This window comes from Polyodon spathula, chromosome 11 (genome assembly GCF_017654505.1).
Source record: "Polyodon spathula isolate WHYD16114869_AA chromosome 11, ASM1765450v1, whole genome shotgun sequence".
Taxonomy (NCBI): Eukaryota; Metazoa; Chordata; class Actinopteri; order Acipenseriformes; family Polyodontidae; genus Polyodon; species Polyodon spathula.
In genome coordinates, this window is record NC_054544.1 from 37,590,619 (window position 1) to 37,614,438 (window position 23,820).

Sequence of the window (23,820 nt, forward strand, 5' to 3'; positions counted from 1 at the left end):
TCGGGGTTCAGTATAAATCCTCTATATATCGAGGGCCACGATATAGAGAGAGACCCATGAAAAACAAATAGGCTAATAACAAATACTCTACAACCACTCCCCCGTTTTATCAGGGGCGTCAGTGTCCAATATAAGTCTTCTACACAGCACGCTTTTTCTCATTTTTCACATAAAAAGCAGCACATTGTTTTCATTTGTACAGCGGAGGATAGTTGCTGCTCATCAGCTTCAGTCTCAAATTAATTTCAGGAATCTTCCACTCCTTTCTCAAATGCCCAAATCCGCTGCAGCAAAAGAACCCACTTCCAACAGACTTGTTGCTAGGGAGCTGACGTCACTGCCCTGTGACTTTTGCTACTGCATTGCTGCTGCCACAAGTGAACACCTTTTTGGTTAAAATAAAAACCACTTCAGCAAGTAGATATTTAATTTGCTTTTTGTTATTGTGCAATGCCTTATTTTTTATTGTTTTGTATATTTTTGTTTGTGGTGTGCAGTACAAAATAAAACGAATAGTAATTATAAGTGCCTATGTATATTGCAGCTAAGGTATGCGCAGTTAGGCAGTAAAAATGGTGGCCAGTGGGGGGCACCCAACTAATGGTCCAACATTGTCTTAACAAAACTCTAGTACAATAAGTTTTAGTTCACAATTTGAAATCAGTACCTGCAGCTGAGACTATCTTCAGGTAATTTGTACAAACTACAAAGCCAACTCCATCGTGGGCTGGTTTCTGATAAAGTAGAGGTCACAGAAGGAAAATAAGAGTCCTCTTGATTTTTCTTGCCATATGTAAATGTCCCATAAATCCAGAATGCTTCACAATGAAAAAAAGATTAAGCTTTTCACTGAGAAAATAATTTGTCTTTGTAAATACATATCTTTTATTTTATTTATTTAGTAGTCAATTATTTTTTGTATTGTCTCTCAATTTAGAATATCCAATTATTTTTAGGCTCAGTTGACTGCTACCACCCCCTGTGCTGACTAGGGAGCAACGCAAACAAATGCACACTGTCATCCAAAGCGTGTGCCATCAGCCGACTGCTTCTTTACATACTGCAGAATCACCATGCACCCCCCTCAGAGCTTCAGTGTCAGAGGGCATCGTAGCTCTGGGCAGCTTACAGGCAAGCCAGCAGATGCCTGGCTAGACTACACGGGTCACTGGTGCACAGAAACTTGCTCCCCCCCCCCCAAGCGGCTCTTGGACAATTGTGCACTGCCCCCTGGGAGCTCCCATCCATGGTCGGCTGTGGAATAGCCTGGACTTGAGTTGGTGACTTCCAGGCTATGGGGAGCATCCTGCACTCCATGCGGAGCGCCTTTACTGGATGCACCACTCGGGTGCTCCCTGTAAAATAAATATCTTATTCTGAAACCACAAGATTCATACAATAGCAGTAGATTAATTTAAAATGGCGTTTGTGACTATTTGTCATAACTGATTAATGCATTGGGCATGTGTAATAAAAACCCTGCCCACAATCTTAAAAAAAGAGAAAGATTAATTTTCCAGCTTTTTAAATGTAACGCTCTCTGGAATTTGTATTAAGTAGATTTTGATTGATTAACAAACTTATGTTGTTCCTTGACCAAATTATTCATTAAACCTGAAGCTTTAGCATTGTGACATGTGATTATCTCCCTTTACCATTCTAGTGTGATACAAGGTGAAATGAAGAATACTGTGTATATAGGGGTTTGTTCAATATGAATTTAAAGCAAGTTTTTGAAAATCAGTTATGCAGTTACACATGTCCTTACAAGTTCTCAAAAGCATAAACATACCATCTATTTCAAACTACAGTCATTAAAATAAATAAAAACATATGCTTATCAAAGCAAAGCACTTAATAATGACTCAGCAAGTAACCCATATGTGGTTTCAGTAATCATTATCCATGTCAGTTTTATTATTGAGTTTAAATTATTTAAGTTTTGTTGTTGTCTCTGTTGTTAATTAAGAACATATGAACATAAGAAAGTTTACAAATGAGAGGAGGCCATTTGGCCCATCTTGCTCGTTTGGTTGTTAGTAGCTTATTGATCCCAGAATCTCATTAAGCAGCTTCTTGAAGGATCCCAGGGTGTCAGCTTCAACAACATTACTGGAGAGTTGATTCCAGACCCTCACGATTCTCTGTGTAAAAAAGTGCCTCCTATTTTCTGTTCTGAATGCCCCTCTGTCTAATCTCCAATTGTGACCCCTGGTCCTTGTTTCTTTTTTCAGGTTGAAAAAGTCCCTTGGGTCGACATTTATCTATACCTATAAACATATATCTCTGCAAGTACACCACTTAATTGTGTGTGATATATGTTTGCATATCATATTTAGTTTTCTTCTCTGAAAACACCACATCTGGAGTGTTTTGTGCCAGCAGGTGTAAACATTATTTTAAAGTGGAACATGTTGTTTTGTTTGCTTGAAAATATGCAGAGCAAGCCCTCATGTCGATTTTTGAAAAATTAAAATCCACTTTCGGCCTCTTGCTTCCAGGTTGTGTTGATTTTTTTTTTTTTCATTTTATGGATGGAAACCAGCATGCTGTGAAATAGGCTTTTTACTTCTACAGAAATCAAAGGCTTAGCTGTTGAACTACCCAATGGCAATCATGTCTTTAGTTCAACCAGTGCCAGCCAATTCATGTGTTTTTACTAGGTATAGATTATGTATAATTCAAATATGTACTATAGTTCAGGTCCATAGTGGAAAACTATTGCCTGAGGAGCAGATAAGTTATAGCAAGTTATGCCGGGTAATTGTCCACTTTCTGACACTTTTTTTTTTTTTTTTTTTTTTTAAATCAATGTTTTTTGAAGCCTTGTTGTAAAAGACAGTCAAGCTTCAACTTAAAATTCAATTTTGTTCTGGAAGAGTTTCATTTCCCATAAAGATTTGTTTCAATGCCTACAGAAACATTGATAATGACACTGTGGGAGAGTTCACAGTGAATGTAGCCAATGTTGAATAAAGGGAAAAAGTAAGAATTGGTGGAGGAACTGTATTGATCTTTCCAGGATTTAGTGATATCATATGAATATACAGATAGTGATAGATTCTGTAATGTGATAGCATATGTACCAAATCAGCCCATACGCCAACCTATTGGTAATGCTGCTTTGGGTGAAGTGCGATAGAATAACCCTTTTATAGTAACACTGTTATTATAGAATTAAATTGCATTTTCTCTATAAGCAGCAGATGTTTTGTGATGGGGGGGGATACGGTATACGTTCATTTCTGAATCTTACTAACCATTTGTGTTTCTGTTTTACAGCGAAAAGGACTATAACACTGCATATCAAGTCAAACACAAAATACAGGACCATACACAATGTAATTGGATACCTGAAAGGGATTACGAACCCAGGTCAGTTGTTCTCAGCTCATCCCGAAGGTGCTTGCAATAAAGCAGAATGGCCAGCGGGTCATTAAAGAAAAGAAAATCACCTCTTTAAAATCTATTATAGCACTGTTGCTGTGCTCCTGTAGATAATATACCTGGTGGTTGTTACTGTAGATTCTGTACATTATGGTATTGAAGTTACACAGACTTAAAATGACACATTAAATCACCCAAATGCAGTATATGTGAATCACTGTGCTTAACATTTGAATGCCACCTCACTATTTAGTAGCAGTTCCTTCTGGAATTGTACACAGAAGTTTATAGACAAAAGGACGAGGAACGTCCAAGCTACCCTGACAGCAAACGTGAGTTTGTAAAAGAAGCTAAAAATCTCCGACCACCATGTGTGGACCCAGGATCAGGGTTGTGTTATTATTCATAGCAGGGATTAGTTTAGAGACATCCTGGAAGCGTGGGAGGAGTGTGTCAGCAAGGCATCCTTGATTAGCGGAATAGCGCTCATCATGTTCATGGCACCTTTTGTTTGTAGTTTGTTTTCCACTGTTTTCTTTTCCCTTTCTGCCTATTTTTTGTACACTTGTACAGTTTCCCATGACATACCATTGCCTGTATAGTACCACGGGTGTGTTTTCTTCACCTCTGTGTCTCTCATCACCTTTGTGTCTCTTCCCATCTGTCAGCAAATAATCCACACCCCCTACCACAGTGTACCATACATTTGGAATAAAATCTTCCTGTGTTTTTAATGACATTCTCTAGTAAAAGCTTACTTTCGATTTGAGCCAGATTATAATGCATATGCTGAATAATAATAATAATAATAATAATAATAATAATAATAATAATAATAATAATAATAATAATAATAATAATACTGTAATGTGGCTCCTAAAGGCATAGTATAATTAGGTTGTAGCGTGTAGAAGATTTAAATTGAATATCTCTGCAGTTAGTGCTTCTAAAGAGCCAAAAGGTGAGTAATTAGGCTCATAAAATGAGTAGAAAAATGTTTTCATTTGCAATGAGGTTTTGTAGAAGACTCACTAGCGCGTCCACACAATCGTTGTTCACATTGTTACAGTCGGGTACTTGTTTACTCATTATTATTATTATTATTATTATTATTATTAGGAGAATAATGAATACCCAACAGCTTTTGCTAATAATAATTCTTCAATCTGCTTCTCTTTTAAACCCTGTTCCTCTTTCTAAAAGTCTGCCGCTGTTTGTCGCTTTTCTTTCAGTTGAATCAACTTTAGGTTTTTTTTTTCTACAGGTATGATTTTTAAATGTGAATTATTCCTGACAGCTACTTCAATCACGCTTGTCATTACAGAAAATGTACGCTTTTAATATCCTAATTACTGTAAAAAAAAAAAAAAAAAAAAAAAAAAGAAAAAAAAAAAAAATACAGAAATTGGCTGATGTTGAATAAAATGTGTCACCCTGACTTCATCATATATTATGGCTTTTCTTTGACAAGTTTTTAACTAGTCAACTTGTTTATTCATGCATGTATTTAGTGAGGGTTAACTCCTTTTTTTTTGTGAGGCTTGTGTCAAATGAGTGACATAAATCAAAGCTCTAGACGTTTAACATTTGTAGATAAAAGTGAACAGATTAGTTGATAAAAGTAAACAGATGCATCTGCATCCATACATTAAAGACCAGCATTTTGGTACAATGTGTTGTGGGCGGTAGATTATTTCTAATTCTTATATACAGGTACCTTATATGAAGTTACCAAATTTGGTTGTTATTTGTTTTGCTCTTTAAGTTCAACTGTAACAATAACTATTATCATATTGGTTATTAAGTTATGGATTAGATTTGTTTGTATTTGGGTTTGACATACAAGCAAGCGATTAGTATATACAGTACATGGAAGTAAAGATAATGGGCAATGTTTTGCCATGTTAAAAAAATATATAATTTTTTTAAACTGCACTGGTTTCATATTTACTTTTACTCTTATTTATTTTGATATTGTATTTGTATTACATTGCTGAGCTAATTAACTGAAATGAAGGGACATTTTAAACACATGGTGCTGTCGTGTTTTATTCTTTTTAATCTTAGCAGACGCCCTGGGTAAAATATCACTCCAGTTCCCAGAATTAAAAGAACCTGTGCAAGCATTTAGAATGTGCTGTTCTTTATCAATGTTGCAACATCAGCCGATCAATTCTTAATTTTCACCTCACCTTTTTACAACTGCTTATATTTCTTAATGGTTCTCAGTGGAGTAACAAAATTCACTGAAAAGGCTAAATCCACATAGTCTTTGTAAAGTGTACTCTGCTATTATAACCCAGCATTTCCAAGGCCTTGTGTTCTTCTGTATCATGGCCATGCTTATCCGACCAGAGAATAAAGAGGAATGGCAAATTTGAAGTTGATTATTACTAGATGAAACCATACTCTAGTAAACCATACTCTAGGGCAGGGGTTTTCAACTGGGGGTACGCGTAAGGGGTATGCAAGTTGACTCAGAAATAAAAATTAAAGTAAGAGAAAATAGTGGTCTTGAATTTTTTAATGGTATTATATATTCTCCAAACCACAATGTATACTTATTTAATATTTGTTTAGCAGCTCAAGGTGAATGGCTAATGGTGGATTTCCACCTGATATATAGGTGAAGCAGGCATCTGGTGATTGTGCTGCTCATGATCTTTGCTGTTTTCAACTTGTCGTATAAGTAAAGCACAGTGTTGCTGAGTTTTTTAGAACTATAAATGCTCTGGTAAATATAAATAGTCCTCACAATACTCATACTTTGACGTTTTTTTTTTTTTATTACCACGGCTGCATTTTGTTAACAGCAATAGCAGCTGGTTGAATATGTGTTCGGTGTTTGATACACTTCTCACTTGCAATAGAACAACGAAGGAAAACACAAAAGTCAGAAAGTGCAAAGTCCCTTTGGATAATTTTTAGTTAGTAATTATTTATAAATTTATCTTGAGGTTAATGTTTTTGATATGTAGACATTTTAAATGGCACATAATTATGCTGTGATGGAAAGTAAATAGTAACGTGATAAACATTTACAATGCAGACTATTTTGTGTTATTTATAATGACTTTTCCCAATAGAAAGCGAAAGATTCCTAAATACTACCTTTTAATTCTTTGCATCCCAGTTTTAAGAATGAAGCCTACTGTTTGGTTCTCTTTCAATTTGAAAAAATAGCCATCAACTAATGGGTATCTCCGTCAGGTGAGAGGATTATGCTGAGCTTAATATAAAAGCTGCCTTTAGGCCTTCGTAGCTCTGATGGCAGTGACCCGCCCCTCGGGTGCTGAATGACTATGCAGAGCGTAGGAAGCTCAGCCTCTTTTGCTTTCAGCCTTGATCGGGATTGAATGTAACTATACGGTTGTTCTTACAACTGAACCCTCCGTTGCCTTAATTGTGCATGGGAAGCTGGTGGTTGCCCCTTCCCGGGTTTATTTTACTAAATCTGTAGTTTTGCGTTAGCTGAGCGCGGGCCGCAAAATCACCAGGCTCGGTTGGTTTTGGCGCCCGCTTTTAGCTCTCGTATTCGGCGTCCCTCGCAGCGCATTTGTGCCTGTGCACATCCGTACCCGTGCACACCAGTGCACATCGGTGCCATGCACCTACATGCCCCATGCACATCCGTGGCCCATGCACCCTTGCATGTACTCATCGGTTCACATCTGTGCCCTGTGCACCCTTGTGCATACCGACCTACAATGTCCAAATAAAAAATGTAGGATTACAGAGACGCACCTCAAGAAAGCTTATGCTGCTTGCTCCCAAGCAGCTAGGCTTTCTAACATGTCAAGCATGCTCTCTATCTATCAGGCGACCCTTATCAAGGAGCTCCCTAATGTGATCACGGCGGCACATGGACGGAAGCTAAATCAAGTCTCAGAGGCAGTCACCAGACTGGCCCAACTCACAGCCAGAGCAGAGGGCCGGTGCCTAGCGGCGCTGGTGGTCACCAGACGACAACTCTGGCTCTCCCAGGCTAGAGTTAAGGAGCAGGACAAGTCCTCTCTCCTGGACGCCCCTATCACTCTTGGCCATACTTTTGGCCCCACCGTGGAGGAGATGCTCCAGAGAAACTTGAAAACCAGGGAGGCTTCAAGGCAGTACGCCTAGCTGCTCCCAAAGAAGCCTGCCTTGCCCGCTAGGGGTCCCCCCTGTGGGGGCAAAAGCCTCAGCCCAGGCCCGCTCGTGCTCCTACAGCACACCTGGCAGCATCTGCTCTGCAGCGGGGTCAGCCTCTTGCAGGGAGTGGTTCAATTCAAAGTACTTCCTAGTGCCCAAGAAGGACAGCGGGTTCCACCCTATCTTGGATCTGAGACTGCAGAACAAACACCTTCGGGTGTTACGTTTCAAGATGCTCACCCACCATTCCAAGTGCATGGACGCCATTCTGGCCTCCCCGCAGGTTCAGGGCGTTCGACTGATGAATTATCTAGACGACTGGTTCGTCTGCGCTCAGTCACAGGAACAAGCCCTGGCACGTACAGCGCTGGTCACAGACCACCTCCAGCGGCTGGGTCTCAGGATGAACTTGCAGAAGAGCTGCCTAACGCCAAGCCAGCAATCGGATTTCCTGTGCCTCCACCTGGACTTGGTGTCTTTGAAGGCCACATTAACAACTCAGAGAGTTACCATTATAGAGTCTTGCCTCTAGCTGTTCAGGTTGAGGGAAACAGTAACCATGGTGCTGTGTCAGCGCATGCTGGGGTTGATGACTGCTGCCTCGCAGGCCCTTCCTTTGGGCCTTCTCCATCAAGGGCCTTTCCAGGCCTGGTTCAATTCGTTTGTGCTTCATCCACAATGAGACAGACATCGCAGGCTGGTGCTATCCCAGTACTGCTGGAGAACCCTGTGCTGATGGAGGATCCCCTCCAGCCTTCGTCAGGAGACAACCATGGCTCCCATCTTCCGGAGGGAAGTAATCACCACAGATGCCTCCAACCACAGCTGGGGTGCAGTCTGGAATGGTATGGGGACTCAGGGAGTGTGGACAGGGCCTTGGACCTCAGCCCACATCAATGCCCTGGAACTCAGGGCAGTAGATCTCGCCCTACAGCACTTTCTTCTGGTGGTCTGGAACAAACACGTGCTGGTGCGGTCAGACAACACCACGGTCATGGCATATATCAACTGCGGGCAACCTGAGATCTCTGAGCCTTCACCGCATGGCAGTTCGGCTGTTACTGTGGTCGCAGCCCTGGCTGGCCTCTCTTCAAGCAGTCCACTTACGGGGCTGACTCAACCACGTCGTGGATCTCCTCTCCAGAGGAGGTCTCCTGGCTTCGGAATGGTGTCTTCACCCCAGGGTGTTGGAACACATCTGGGAGTGGTTCGGCAGAGCAGATGTAGATCTCTTCGCTTCGCGGGAGTCTACGCACTGTCCTCTTTGGTTCTCGATGAGAGACCTCGACAGTCCCTTAGGAGTCGACGCCCTGGCACACGAGTGGCTGGCTTGTCTCCTATATGCCTTCCCACCGACATCACTGCTCCCCGCCTTCCTAGAGATGGTCAAGGCAGAGAAAGCTATAGTGCTTCTGGTAGCTCATCGGTGCCCCCGAGGGACCTGGTTTTTGACCATGGTGCAACTCCTGCACAGCCAGCCGAGGCAGATCCCCCTGCAGGCGGATCTCCTCTCTCAGACTCAGGGCGATCTGTGGCACCCGAACCCCCAGCTGATGCAGCTATGGGTCTGACCCTTGGGCTGTCATCGGCAGTTATTACCACTATTCAGAACACAAGATCTCTCTCTACCAGGTCACAGTACACGTATAAGTGGCAGTTATTTCAGGACTAGTGTCTGGCCCAGGGCCAGGACCAAGTTACCTGCCCCATGACAGTTATTTTACAGTTTCTCCAGAAACTATTAGGTGATGGTAGGTCCCCTTCCACATTGAAGGCATATCTAGTTGTCACACACGATTAGATGGGTTATTGCCTGGAAACCATTTTCTGGTGTCCCAATTTCTTAAGGGTGCGAGGAGGCTGCATCCTCACGGGACATTTAGCCTCCCCTCCTGGTGCCTTGATGTGGTGCTCTAGCTTATGAATCTGCTGGCCTTTCCCCTCTGGGACAATTGAAGGCGCATTCTACCAGGGGTATGGCGATGTCTTGGGCACTCTTTCGAGGTCTTCCAGTGTCTGAAATATGTGCTATGTCTAGCTGGGCTACGCCACACACTTTCATGAGGTTCTACAGACTGAATGTACTGGATTCCTCTGCTCCACTCTTTGGAGCATCGATCTTGGATTCTATTACACCAGTGGAAGAGACCACTTAGTGTTAGTCTGGATTAAACTGCTGTACTCTTTGAATATGCTCTCCAGCGTTACCCATGTGGTAAGATTATCCCTGTATGATATCGTACTGTTAAAGACCCTCTGTTCATAGAACAGTGTTATGACATATGTCTTTCGAACCAGACGCTGAGGCGCTGTTCTGTGTATTTTTTACATGTAGATCGATCCTGTCTTACTGCTGCATGGTCTCCCTCGCGACTGCTTTGGTACACAGTACCCATTAGTTGATGGCTATTTTCGAATTGAAAGAGGATGCTACACCGGTTCTCTGAAAGAGAAAATAGCCATCAAGCGGTGAGGTCGCTTCAGTAGCCCTTGCGGCCTGAAGCAAAAGAGGCTGAGCTTCCTACGCTCTGCATAGTCATTCAGCACCCGAGGGGCGGGGCGCTGATGTCAGAGCTACAGAGGCCTAAGCAGCTTTTATGTTAAGCTCAGCATAGTCCTATCACCTGACAGCGATACCCATTAGTTGATGGCTATTTTCTCTTTCAGAGAACCAGGGTTGCATCTGCAACCTTATGTTTTCTGTCTCAGCAATTTGTCAGTCCCAGACTGTTGTATAAAATGATATATGAAACACACAGGAGAAAAAAGAAATGTGTTAACCAGATTATTCTGCCTTTTATTGCAACTGTGGTACCATTCAGTGAGAGAAAATTGTAAAGGGTACTTTAGCTGAAACCTCCCGATAGAAGGGGTACAGTTTAAAAAAAGATTGAAAACCCCTGGTCTAGGCTGAGTTAGCTGTGCATTGTCTTTGGTGGTTTTGCAAGCAGCATATTTTTTTTTTTCAGTCTAAGAAGGGCATGTACCTTGTCTGTCCCAGAATGGATACTTCTCTAGCCATAATGCTATAATTAATACAGCTTTCATTTAAGATGGGTACGTAAATTAAATATTCACAAAACTGTATCTAGATGACATTCAGGTCAATATCCTATGCAGATATTCTCCTCTGTTAGCTCCACAAATGAAGTGACATGCTGTAAATTGGTTAAAATAATGGGAAACAATCTGTTCTTATACCATCCAGTGAATAGTACAATGTAGTATTACCATAAAGTAATAGGGGATGTGTCTGTTTCAATACATCTCTGAAAAACATATTTGCACTGTAAAAGTTATTTTATATTTCAAAGTTGTAAGCAATGTGTGTGTGTTTTCTTTGTAGACCGATATGTCCTTGTAGGTAGCCATCACGACAGCTGGTATGACAAGAATGGAGGAGAATGGATTAGTGGTGCAGCCATCAATACTGAGCTTATTGGGTCCTTGGTCACTCAAGTAAGAAATGGTTGGCAGCCAGACCGTACCACTGTTTTCTGTTCATGGGGAGGATCAGCCTTTGGCAATATTGGATCATATGAATGGACAGAGGTAAGGAAATATGGACTTTACAGTGTCATTAGAGTATCATACTGATTTAAGGTTAAAGCAGTTGATACAAGCCAGTATCAGTGTGTTAGTAAACTGCTGTTGTTTACATACGCTAGGAAGTGGTTTTAATGGCACAATTATCAACAAAACGTACAAAACTTTTATTTTATCTGGAAACACTAAAAACAAACAAACAGTTTAACAAAGTCTTAAACACAAGATACAAGAAAAAAGGTGTTCAGTCCTGAATTAAATCCACACCTACATGTAATATTAAAGACCCAAGTCAATGTAGCACCAAACCTCTGCTCCTTCCAACAACGTGTTCTGGAATTAATGGATGCCAAACCAACGTTTGACAGAGAACGAGAAAGTCTGGCACCGAATGTAAATGCCATCATGTTTAGGTAATTGTGGTGTTCATTCGTTTGTTTTGTCGTACTCATCTGGTGGTTTGGGCGTGACAGAAGATGCTGAGTTGCAATTTCTATTTATTTATTTATTTATTTATTTTTTTTAGGAAATGAGAGAGGTATTGGAGAGTAATGCAGTGGCTTATGTTAGTCTTTACAATCCAGTCAGGGGTAATGGAAGTCTTCATGCTATAGCTTCCCCTTCTCTTCAACAGCTGGCAGCAGAGGCTATTAACAAGGTATGTTGTGTTTTTGTATAATGTATAAGCAGATGTCTGCATCATGTATGTATTGTGGTCTGTGTATTTTTTGTTGCATTGTTGATGTAGGTGGGCACAACATACATCATTTGAATGTAAGTTAACTCTTATCTTGTCTGTTTCGAAAACATTCCCAGGAAGAAAGGGTAATTGACAATCTAACCGTCCAGCCTCTCTCCAATTAGTGCCAGGTGTGCTGGGGCTTTTGTGATTGGCTTGAAATGGGGATGAAAGCATTAGAATTCATTGTGCCGCTGTGAATAGAACTTGACTGTGATTGTTTAATTACTACTGTTAAGTCCTGGGCTGGTATGGAACTCTGAAAAATAAAAAGAGCATCCAATAAAATACTTTAATTTCCTAGGAATCAGGAGCGTGTTACGTAATTGCATGACTGGCAGGTGACACAGCAGTTGCTTGTCTCGTCCAATTGCTGGGTCTCCCCCAAATGCCATATGATTCCAGCAACAAGGCAAAGATTGGAACAAGCTGAGAATAGTTCAGTATAATAACATTCCCCTGTTACTGTGTGTGTGTGTGTGTGGGGGGGGGGGGGGGGGGGGGGGGTATATATAAATGTATATGTAAATTTGTTCAGATCTTTTTGTGGGTTGTAGTAGTATATAGAGGGAGTCTGAGGGGAAAAAATGACACCAAAGTTTGGTGCTTCTTTCATTTGTTTGGTGTGCAAGGTAATCAAACAGGCACTCTTCAGGTGTGAAAAAGTTATTGCCCCCCTATTTAACTCAACCCAATTACAGGGGTAATTAGGGTCAGCTGTTTGAATACTTTGGTTAACAATCAAGCCTGATTTGGGCCAGCGCTGCCCAATATAATTCTGATTAACTTTGGCCCTTACCATCAGAGTGAAGTTGTCAGCACACAGGTTATAGAGCAGGGCTTCTCAAACCCGATCCTGTGGGCCCCCTGTGGCTGCTAGTTTTCATTCCAACCCAGCTCTCATTTACTTAGCTAGACCCTTAATTGAACTGATCATTTGCTTAATTAGACCTTTTTACATATTTTCAGCTCTTGTGAACAGTTGCAGTTCAAGTTACTTATCAAATGTTATAGCTAACTTGAAATATGCAACTGTTCAAGAACTGAAAACAAGTAAAAAGGTCTAGTTAAGAAAATTATCAGTTCAATTAAGGGTCTAGTTAAGTAAATGAGAGCTCGGTTGGAACGAAAACCAGCAGCCACAAGGGGTCCCCAGGACCAAGTTTGAGAAATTATGTTCTAGAGGCACATTATGCGACAATCAAAATAAATTCCTGAAGACCTCCAAGGAAAAACATTGTTGATGCCTGTCAGTCTGGAAATGGTTACAAAGCAATTTCTAAGGCTCTGGGGCTCCACTAAACCACAGTCAGAGCCATATTGTCCAAATGGAGAAATTTTGGGACAGTAGTGAATCTTCCCAGGAGTGGCCGTCCTGCCAAAATTTTTCCAAGAGAAAGGCATAAAATTGTCTAGGAAGTCACAAAGAACCCTAGAACAACATCCAGGGATCTGCAGGCTTCTCTTGCCTCGGCTAAGGTTCATGACTCTACCATCAGAAAGACACTGGGCAAAAACGGGATTCATGGTAGAGTAACAAGGCGGAAACCACTGCTCACTAAGAAGAACATGAATGCTCGTCTCAAGTTTGCCAAAAAGCACCTGGATGATCCTCAAGAGTTCTGGAACAATGTTCTATGAACAGATAAGTCAAAAGTGGAACTTTTTGGCCAACATGGGCCCCATTATGTCTGGCAAAAATACAAACACTGCATTCCACAGTAAGAACCTCATACCAACGGTCAAGCATAGTGGTGGTAGTGTCATGATTCGCGGATGCTTTGCTGCATTAGGACCTGGACGACTTGCCATTATTGAAGGAACCATGAATTCTGCTCTGTAGCAGAGAATTCTACAGGTGAATGTCAGGCCATCCATCCATGAGCTGAAGCTGAAGCGAGCTGGGTCATGCAGCAAGACAATGATCTGAAACACACAAGCAAGTCTACATCAGAATGGTTGAAGAACAGGAAATTTAAAGTTTTGAAATGGCCTAGTCAAAGTCCAGACCTAAACCATATTGAGATGTTGTGGCAGGACCTGAAACAAGCAGTTTAAGCTAGAAAACCCAAAAATGTAATTGAGTTGAATTCCTCGACCAAAATTCCTCCTTGTGGCTGTGAATGACTGATCAATAACTACAGGAAGCTGGTGACAGTTATTGCTGCTAAAGGTGGCGTAACCAGTTATTGAGTCTAAGGGGGCGATTACTTTTTCACACAGGGGCATTGGGTGTTGCATAACTTTAATAAATAAATGAAAAGTATCAAAATTTTATGTTATGTGTTCACTCAGGGTCCCTTTTATCTAATATTAGATTTTGGTTGAAGATCTGATAACATTCAGTGCCAAATATATATAAAAATGCAGAAAATCATATATATAAAACACATGATAGATGAAAACTAAATGAATACAAGCGAGATGTTTGGCTTTCCAGTTTCACAAGATAATCATCCTAAAAGCATCCAAATGAAGAACACTATAAAATACAATATAGCAGCCCACAGAGACTGAAACCTGCATTTCTAACGAAATACAGTAATGTCATACTTATTTGTTAGTGATGTCCATTATGCATTGTACTGTGTAGTTTGTACTGTCTTTATTAAAGTACAGTGCCTATAGAAAGTCTACACCCCCTTTCAAAATGTTCACCTTTTGTTGCCTTATAGACTGGAATTAAAATGCATTAAAATAGTTATTTTTTTCATTTATCTACACATCCTACCCCACAACTTCCAAGTGAAAAAAAATATTCAGGAAATTTGTAGAAAATTAATAAAAAATAAAAACTGAAATAGCTTGGTTGGATAAGTATCCACCCCCCTTGCAATAACAATTATACATTTGCTCAGGTGTAACCAAACGCCTTCAAAATCACACACCAAGTGACCTCCATCTGTGTTAAATTGTAGTGACTCACATGATTTCAGGATAAATTCAGCAGTTCCTGTAGGTTGCCTCTGCTGGGTAGTGAATTTCAAAGCAAAGACTCAACCATGAGCACCAAGGCACTTTCAAAAGAACTCTAGGACAAAGTTTTTGAAAGGCACAAATCAGGGGATGGGTATAAAACAATATCAAAGGCCTTGAATAACCCGTGGAGCATGGTCAAAATGATTATTAAGAAGTGGAAGGTGTATGGCACCACCAAGACCCTGCCTAGATCAGGCCGTCCCTCCAAACTGGATGAACCAGCAAGGAGACTGATCAGAGAGGCTACCAAGGGGCCAATGGCAACTTTGCAAGAGCTACAGGCTTTTATGGCCAATGCTCCCCAAAGAACTTGACAGAGCTTGAACAGTTTTGTAAAGAAGAATGGTCAAATATTGTCAAATCTAGGTGTGCAAAGTTGGTGACCTATCCCAACAGACTCACAGCTGTAATTGCTGCCAAAGGTGCTTCTACCAAGTATTAACTCGGGTTGGTGGAGACTTATCCAATTATGATCTTTCAGTTTTGTATTTGTAATATATAATAAAAATAAAATATCTCAATAAAAACTTTCTTCCCCTTAACAGTGTGGAGTATGGTGTGTAGATAAGTGGAAAAAATCCTCATTTAAATGCATGAAACTCTGAGGCACTGACACAATAAAATGTGAAAAAATTTCAAGGGGGTGTAGACTTTCTATAGGCACTGTACATGTTAAAGAAGTGTTCAAGGTTTACATTAACATATATCAAATTGTTCTATACTTCATCCTCGGTGTTAACTTGATGCTTTGATGGTACTTTTTAAGTGAGCTTTGTTTCGTCTGAGTATTAAAAAGGCTAACTTATATAAATGTTGTCAATTCACCTGTTCTTCAGCAGCTCACCAACATTCAATATGCCACAATGGTTCAAAGGAGATTTGCAAATGAGAGAAGCATCTATTATTTCTTTCAAAGCAATAACCCTTTTAATTAACCTAAATGCCAGTCCACCTGTGACATTTTGTTTTAATAAATTGAATGCTCGCCTCTATTGCGATCAGGAGCCAAATCTCTTTGTTAGATGAACTGCGTCATAATTCCCAGCAGGATTATAGCAAGACATTTTTTTGTTGTTGTTTTTCTATATTAACTCGCTGAAAATGATCTGTTAGGTAGTTTATTATCAAGCTACACAAGTAAGACCAAGTTTTGAATGTAAAGTTGTGTCGTATTTTGCTTTGGACATGTTTTCTTGGTAGCCTAGTGTTGTCTTATACAAAATGAAAGTATGGCTATGCAAATGCTGCTCATGCTGTAATGTTAGGTAAGGAATAATTATACTGCATGCAAGTTGTATTAATGAATATGTACTGTGCAAAAACACAATGCAGTAATCATGTATTCCTCTTGTTTCCATTTGTTGTGAAAATATCCCAGATTTACAATAGATGATGCTAGTATTCTTTGTAGATGTAATTGTGTTGTTAAGAAATAAAATAATTGCAAAGTAGTATAAAAACAATCTGACTATTATATTAGTTTGCAGAATTCAGTTGTTTTGTTTTATAATTTGTAGAGTTCCACGACCTACTGTTAAAGATCATGGTAATGGACTTTCATACTGAATATTTGGAAACACTTTAGTTTAAGGATTCATTTAAAAACTTCTATGATTATAAAGGTTTTGATGATTCTGAGTCGATAAAGAAATGTCTGTTTTTATGTATTATGAAATTCAAGAAAACTGATCTACACTGATAATGGCTTTATAGCTGTCTAGAAAAGTTTCATAAGCATCCAGTTTAATAAAAAATAAATACATAAATAAAAGAAAGAAAGATTTCACTTGTTAAAAGGTTAGTTTGCCCCTTGGATGCAGACACAAACACAAGACTGAGGTTTTCAAGTGATTTTATTAGTTATAGAAATACAGTGCAGAGAAAAAGTTTGTGAACCCCAGTGATAATTATGACAATTCCATAGTTTTACCATGATAACCTTCTTGAATTTTTTTTTAAATATCCAATAGGGTTTATATTAACCAATTCCATGTCTTTTGAAACAAAATTATGTATGAATTAGACAAATAATGAGTAGTTAAGATTCAGGGTATGTGAAAAAGTAATTGAAACCCTAGTTTTATCAGCTCAATTAAGGGGATAATTAGAATCAGGTGTTTAAATAATTAGATAGATCTTCACAGGTGAGTTTGGGAAGCCCTACCCTATATAAAGATTAGAAACTTTGTGAGTTTGGTCTTCACCATGCCACAATCAAAAGAAATCTCTGAGGACTGCAGAAAAACAATTATTGATGCTCATCAGTCTAGAAAGGGTTACAAAACCATTTCTAAGGATTTGGGGCATCACCAATCCACAGCTAGACAGATGGAGAAAGTTCAAGAACACAGTCACCCAGGAGTGGACGTCCTACCAAAAGCTCTCTAAGAACAAACCAGAAAATCATCAAGGAAGTCACAAAGAACCCCAGAATAACATCCAAGGATCTGCAGGCCACTCTCATCTTGGCTAATGTGAGTGTTCATGTTGTGAGTGTTCACTATCAGAAAAAGACTGAACAAGAATGGTGTTCATGGAAGGATAGCCAGGATAGAAGAAATTCCACATTTTAGAATGGCCTAGTCAAAGTCTGGACCTAAACAGGACCTGAAGAGAGCTGCCCCTGCAAGGAAACCCTCAAATGTCATCGAATTGAAGCAGTTCTGTAAGGAGGAATGAGCCAAAATTCCTCAAAATCGATGTGAGAGACTGACCAACAGTTGCAGGAAACAATTAGTTGAAGTCATTGCTGCTCAAGGGGGTGCCACCAGTTACTGAATCTAAAAGTTCACATACTTTTTCACACATCGATACTGAATGTTGAATCATTTGTGGGTATGTTGAAAAAGTATCATGGGTTTTTGTGTCATTTTTTTAACCAGGTTATCTTTATCTATTATTAGGACTTAGATTAAGATGCAATAACATTTTAGGTGTGAAATATGTGAAAATCCTACAGGGTTCACATACTTTTTCTCGGCACTGTAAACGATAAAACAAAACAGAAGCCTAACTCCACTTCGGAACGCTAACTCAGACTTTTTCTCTGTCCCTAACTAAAACTGGATGGCTTACCAGTAAAATAAAATAAAAACACTTTCACAAGCTCAAACAAAAAAGTTTTACACCACCTTTTTCATTACACAGGTCTTTTCATCGTGACAGCCTCTCTTCACAGAGACTGGAGACTGACCAGAACAAACATTTTGGTGCTGTTTAAGAACCTGTCTGCTATGGGCAGGCGTCATCAATTAATTTAAAACAGCCACACCCACACCTGTTTTTTTCTGCATGGACAGAATTAACCCTATCCCTGCCAATCACAAACACATTGCTTCCAGGCAGAGATCCACTCTGCCACATTATCCAATATTGTTTGATAGCATATATATATAGATTAATTTTGACAAGCCTTTATCTAATGCCATTATATTTTACATTTACTTGACAACTGTGCCCGGTGAGCATGATCAGACACCTGCAGGGCTAGTCTTTTTCATCAGGTGTAAAGGGGGGGGGGGGGGGGGGCTGGCTGTTAGATCAACTGGAAAATAGAATTGAAGGAAATGTTTGGAGCAGATCACAACCAGCCAGTCTGATACCATAATCCCCATGATCTTCGCAGATTAGATATATAGTAACGGTTAATGTTTTCTACAACTGTTAACATTTCAGGAAATTATTTCAGCTTACTTCAACCTAGGTATGGCAAATGTCCTTCAGCATTTTTTTTTTTTTTTTTTTTTTTAAAGAAACCAAACCCAGAGGTTTATAGGAGAGATCAAGCCGAAGTTAATAATTGATAGCATGTCATGCTATCTGTCGTATTTAATGGTGTAAAGAAAGAGGCTCGGCAAGAGGCCAACATCTATTAAATTAGTTTTGAAAATTAGCTTTTTAGTTTTGAATATTTTATTTGTTATTTTAAATGTGATCTTACCAAGGGACCCCTGAGTTCTCTTCTGGTTCAACATGTGTATACTGTATAGTGCCACAATTTTTATTTACCCACCATATCCCCATGTGCTACTGAACACAGGAGTAGTGTTTTGTCACCAGTCTTGGTATCCCAGTCCTTTGCTCAAGCCTTTAGGCTTCGCTGCCCTCCACTCTGAGTTCTGTTATGTTGAAAAGCTCAATTTGGATTGCTTCCATGACCTAATTTATCTATGGACTATCACTTTAGAAAGTTCCAGGTATACTCAACATTGAGCAGTCTCAATATTTTAAGATTCTTTAACCACTTAATAAATCATGTTTGCAAGACACTGGTAATGTTTTCCACTTATCTTACTTTGCAGCTGTCTTCAAAGCTGAAATGTCACTGTGTTGAAGTGTTTCAAATGGGTGCTTTGGAACCAATTATAATAAAACATATACTTCTTTTGGGATTATGGGGCCCAGTGTACAAAATAAATTTAAATTGTTTTCATAAATTAATTGGGTATTGTTGAAGAAACACATCGTTCTTTTTGTATAAAGCAGACATTATATATGTGCAATATGAAGACACATGGAGTCTTTGTAAAGCCATTTTTAAAGGGCATGTTGTTGAAATATGACTGGGTTATTAAGATGCAATTACTGTAACATCTTCAATATGTTATACATCTACACAAATTGTATACAAATAATTCCCCTGTTTTCTTTATTGAGTCAAATAAACAGGTGTTTAATCTTGCACACCACGTTATTTACTGTGGCCTGTTTCAATACAATTTAGCCTTATTTTGAATTTTTTTTTTCTGGCCACAGATATGTTATCAGGGCGCATTCTGTGACAGTTATACTGGTATCATGCTAAGATAAAGAACTCTCTCAATAGCTCTAGTGTTTTACAATCACATTAGGATAAAGAAAGCTCTCAGTAGCACTAGTGTTTTGGCTCAGATCTCAAAATACTGTACCACATAAGTAGCCAACTGGCTGTGCCTTATAGAATACATAGCAACACACTACAGGTCACATTTCCTGTTAACCCACCCCTCCTATCTGTAATAGAACCACTGTGATTAATATGTAATTATTTTCCCTTTGTTTGTTTTTTTTTTGTTTGTTTTAGTTCTGGACAGCAAAGTACTTTTTGTTGCTGTTGCTTTCTGACCTGTGACCGAAATACATCTTGACAGCCTTAATTTTGTTATTGCACAAAACCGATTATAAAACCGATTATAAAACCCATTATAAAATGATATACAGCAGCGGGTAATCCTTTCTGAAATGATCCATCTGAAAGAAAAAAAGAAAGAAAAACAGCATGATATCGCAGGCATGTAATCAAAATGTGTTTATCATAGCAGAGCTCAGATTTTCAGATTTATATTGGAAATGGTTTACACATTTGAGAATAAAGCCTTTATATGCACAAGCAAGTCCAATCTCCACAGATCATATATTTAATTAGATGTTGTTATTCTGCTGTCATACTCTTGTAACAGTGCTTGATTTTTGTGGTGTTGTACTCACTATTTTTCTATTGGTCTGATATATTCTGGATAATAAAACTTTTCACTACATTCCTCAGTAAACCTCTACCATTTCAATGAACATATGTCTTAGAAAATAAAGTATTTTTTATAAATTAAGTAGTTTAATTATTGATTTTGGGAAATGTAATGTGTATGCTATGCCAAGTTGCAAAAAAAGACAAAACATTGTGCAATAGTTTGAAGCCTATTTAAAAATCAGCTAGCGGTCTCATCCCACCCCTTTAGGCAGTACTGTCTTTGGAAACATATTTGGCATTCTCAGTGTCTGCAATCAATCTGATATGCCAGAAGGAGGTGTGGAGGTTGAGGTTTAGCTGCATTCCAAGACAGTGAAAGAGTGACTTTCGCATTGTCAACCAGTGTTTAAATTTAACCTACAGGGGGAAAAATAGACATCACTGTTGCTACAGTATAAATGTTATGAATGACAGTAGTGATAATATAGATATTTTTAATCAGGACAAAGGCTTCACAGGGATCTTGAAATTAATGATAAAATATATGTTTGCTTTGCATTAGCTGAGCAACAGCTGCTGAGAGTTCACTTTGGTAGAAGTTCAAACAGACTGTCACGATCATGAGACTGACATTTATTGGGGTGTTCAGTAAAACGCAGACAGACAATTCTCAAAGCTCACCTTCTCACTTCAAGAATATACCCACAGCATTCTCTAAGTAACATTTAATGCCTTTATTTGTTGCATGGAATGACAGCAGGGGACAGTCAAGAGCTACAGGCACACAACACACACTTTGCACCAGCTTAAAGTGTGGTGTAATAGTGGCTTCACATACAGCCATTTCCTGGCAACGTTTATATTAAAGATAAACGTTATACTGTCAGACATGTCATAAATGCAGACTCTCAAAAACTGAAGTGCAGCATTACTGCAGAAATTGGGTAAAATGATCATTCTCAAGTTAATACATTTCCCTATTTTATGCTTTAATGTATTGAGTTATTCATGTGGAATGCACTGTAATCCATGATTCATTTGCTTCAGGCACTGGACAAAGCCACGGTCATCTCCTTTTCGACATACCCATCAAAGGATACGCCATCCTGGCATCTTTGTGTTTTGAAGATATTAAAATGTTAAGCTGAAACAGTCCTAGAAGGGATGAACACAAAATTGGAAGCACATGCAATGTGCTACATACACTTTTATGTATATAGAATTCCAGCCTCAATTTAAAGAGGCAGTTGTCATTGAAAAGTATACACATCACTCCAGAACAAGTTCTAGCTGCCATCTCTAAAAGAAGTATATTAAAATTGTTGTAAAAAACATTATTGCATATTGTACGATTCACCAGTATTGCAAATTGCATGCACTCGCTTCACAAAAGTATTACCATTGAAATGCAAAATGTTTTTTTTATTTTTTTACGCAAGTAGTTTTTAAAAAGAATACGAGTTTTGATTTTTAATGCTGTTAAATAAATAGAGTATCATTATTTGTTATGAGGAAATACTGTGCTTAAAAGTCACATTTATTGAAATAAATAATGAAATAAATATATAAACAATATTATTCCAGCAGTTAATTTTTTCTTGATTTTAGAAGTTCAATGAACCTTTGAAAGTTTCAGTGCTAGTTCAGCAATTGTTTGATGTGAATGCTAAGCACATCTGCCACCACGAGTTCCCATAATATCTAACTTATCTTCAAAGCGATTTTTGTATATATATATATATATATATATATATATATATATATATATATATATATATATATATATATATATAATCAATCAGATGGCTTTTGTCAAATTTAATAATAATATCTAAAATAGATCATGGTCCATAATTGGTACTTTTACTGCAGCGTAGAAGATATGACAGGTTACTCATTAACTCAAGACTTTTATATGTGAGTCATCCTGTGATTTCAAAATGTGGTTGCAATAAAAGGTATTTTTTGCTACAATTGCTTCTAAAGGTTATATGGTCCCAGTAATTATCATGTTTTGGTGGGTGTTTTAAAACAGTAAACGGTAGTTTGGGATTTTCAATAACAGATACAGTATTCACTACTTACAACCTACAGGGTTATTTCGGGCAGCCGCTTATATCGGACAGACAATGTTTGCCATTCCCGTTGATTTCAATAACAAAGGCATTGTTTATATCGTGTTAAGCATGCCGTATATTCCGGGCAAACTAAGCTGTTTGGATCTCGTTATTTGCAATTGACATAGATTTAAATAACAAATGCACTGCTTATTTACTGTAGTAATCACTCTTACTAATCCACAAATCATCTGTTATCACCTCGTTACCTTGCCATTCACATAGATTTCAATATAAAAGGCAGCACTACTGTAGTAAAATCTTGACAGATCGATCAGTCAGCTGTTTGCACCTAGTTACTGAGCGATTACCCCTGTACTGTACCTTGGCTATTTAATCCCTGTACGCAGTGTTGGGTTTACAGTTTGAAAAAACAGCCCTGACTGCAACAGCAAGCATGGCTGGAAAGAGAAAAGCGATGAGCATCAGCACGAAAATTCAGTGTAAATAAAATGTCTAAAGCGTGCTTGAAATTATGTCAGTCAGCAAACAGTGCAACGTTGCTTCCAAAAAGCTGGGGTTTCTGTAGTTGAGGAGGAGAGTGCTGACGGAAATACAACCGAAACTGAAACTCTGACCACACCAGAGGGGATGTCAGAGGAAGAATTCTCAGCTGTGTCACCTTGGCAACCAGGATGCTCTGCCTGAAACAGACACCGATGACTTAAGCGTGGGTGCTGCGCTTGTAACACTGCTAATGTGGAGCAGCATCCGGATATAGAGCTGGATTGGGATTTTTTAGAAAACACTGACGGGGTTTGCAGTCCAAGATCATCCAGATGCGTATCACAGAGTTCTTCGCTGGAAACAATTTGCAGTAATGTAGCCTGCCTGTACTGTACATTTCTGCACTGGCATTACTTTTTTGCACTTACTTTTTATAACATTCATAGGTTTTAATAATGCTCTTTACAAGAGTTCTTATTCATCACACTGGGACTTCTCTTAGCGCCTGCATCACTCTGAGTGAGAGACAAAAAGAAGGACCTTGTCAATCCGGATAAAGAACATGTGTGTTGTCAGAGTTTCAAATCTTTTTTTTTTTTTTTGTTTTCTATTAAATGGCTACAAATTCTATACATAATGTAATGTCAACAGTCGTCCATCTTCTCCTGTGCATGTGCTGCACATGAACCTTGAACAGAGATTTGTGTTGGAAATGTGACATGTGTGAGTGAGATTGCAGACAGCATTGTAAAGAGAATGCATATTTAATTAATTTGATACATTTCACAGCCATATCATCATATTGCTTTGAAACAGTTGCTTATTCATGATTATTTACAATTAGGTGTAAGGTTCAGTATAGTTTAAAGGCTAATACATAGAATTCTTCTTAAAAAAAAAATCTGACATTTTTTCAGGTGAGTTTATTCAAAAGAGTCTTAGTCAGGAACAAAGATTTAAAAAAAGAAAAAGTAGTAGTAGAGGATGCAGCAGCAACAGCAGTGGCACTGCGAGTTCACTCACATGCATTA

The 23,820-nt window shown here is 38.9% G+C and overlaps 1 protein-coding gene across 1 annotated transcript in view; it reads left to right on the forward strand.

Annotated features, from left to right (window-relative positions):
• The window catches only part of LOC121322539 (inactive N-acetylated-alpha-linked acidic dipeptidase-like protein 2), a 300,815-nt gene that overhangs the window by 208,526 nt on the left and 68,469 nt on the right, over nt 1–23,820 (forward strand). The window contains exons 7-9 of the mRNA XM_041262641.1: nt 3,283–3,375; nt 10,862–11,067; nt 11,588–11,719. Coding sequence (XP_041118575.1) covers nt 3,283–3,375; nt 10,862–11,067; nt 11,588–11,719 — 431 coding nt within the window. The remainder of the gene's footprint in view (nt 1–3,282; nt 3,376–10,861; nt 11,068–11,587; nt 11,720–23,820) is intronic.